Source organism: Hipposideros armiger, unplaced genomic scaffold (assembly GCF_001890085.2).
Source record: "Hipposideros armiger isolate ML-2016 unplaced genomic scaffold, ASM189008v1 scaffold_482, whole genome shotgun sequence".
NCBI classification, from domain to species: domain Eukaryota; kingdom Metazoa; phylum Chordata; class Mammalia; order Chiroptera; family Hipposideridae; genus Hipposideros; species Hipposideros armiger.
The window spans coordinates 35,879-36,683 of NW_017731832.1; the positions used below are offsets into that span (position 1 = coordinate 35,879).

The 805-nt window shown below is 58.9% G+C and overlaps 1 protein-coding gene across 1 annotated transcript in view; it reads right to left on the bottom strand.

Moving 5' to 3' along the window:
• The window catches only part of LOC109395726 (keratin-associated protein 16-1-like), a 60,323-nt gene continuing 59,518 nt past the window's right edge, over positions 1-805 (bottom strand). Inside the window, 1 exon segment of the mRNA XM_019666993.1 lies at positions 1-798. Coding sequence (XP_019522538.1) covers positions 1-798 — 798 coding nt within the window.

Below are 805 nucleotides of genomic sequence, written 5' to 3' on the forward strand. Positions count from 1 at the left end.
TCAGCATTTGGTAGGCTTGGTGGCATCAGGCTGGCTGGCTCTGACATCACAGGTAGTTGATGTGGTGGGTTTGGCCTCAGTGGGCTGGGCAGAACCGGCCTTTGAAACTTCCACCGTGCAAGGCGTGGAGTCACCACAATCCAGTTGGCTGGAAGTGGACTTTCTGCAATCTTGTTTACAGGAGTCGGTACAAGACAGGCGGGAGCACATGGGGCGGAAGGAGACAGAAGTGACACAGGCCGGGCGGCGCAGGATGGAGTAACAGGGGCGGTAGCAAGGAGGGCGGTAGGAGATGGACGTCATGTACGGCTGCCTGTAGGTGAGGGGTCCAGAGTAGATTGGGCGGCAAATGGGGCGGTAGGAAACCGAAGGCGTGCAAGGCTGTTTGCAGGAGCTGGGTATGTAGAAAGTCCGAGGGCAAATTGGTTGGCAGATGGCAGATGCAGAAGACCCCGGGCGGTAGCAGAGAGGTTGGCAGGAGACAGACGGGCAGGCAACAGGCTCACAGCAGACAGACCGACAGCGCTTGACTACGTAGCAGGAAGGTTGGCATGGACGGGGCACACAGACACTAGGTGAGCAGGGGCTGGACTCTGAGCAGATAGGTTGGCAGGTGCTGGAGACACAACAAGAGGGCTCCTGGCAAGTGCTGGAGACACAAGGTGGTTCGCAAGGGCTCGGAATGCAGCAGACAGGGCGAAGACAGACGGGCTCGCAGATCAGAGCCACACAGGTAGGCTGGCAGATGCTGGGCCCTGAGCAAGATGACTCACAAGGGCTGGAGTCACAGCAAACAGCCTGGCAG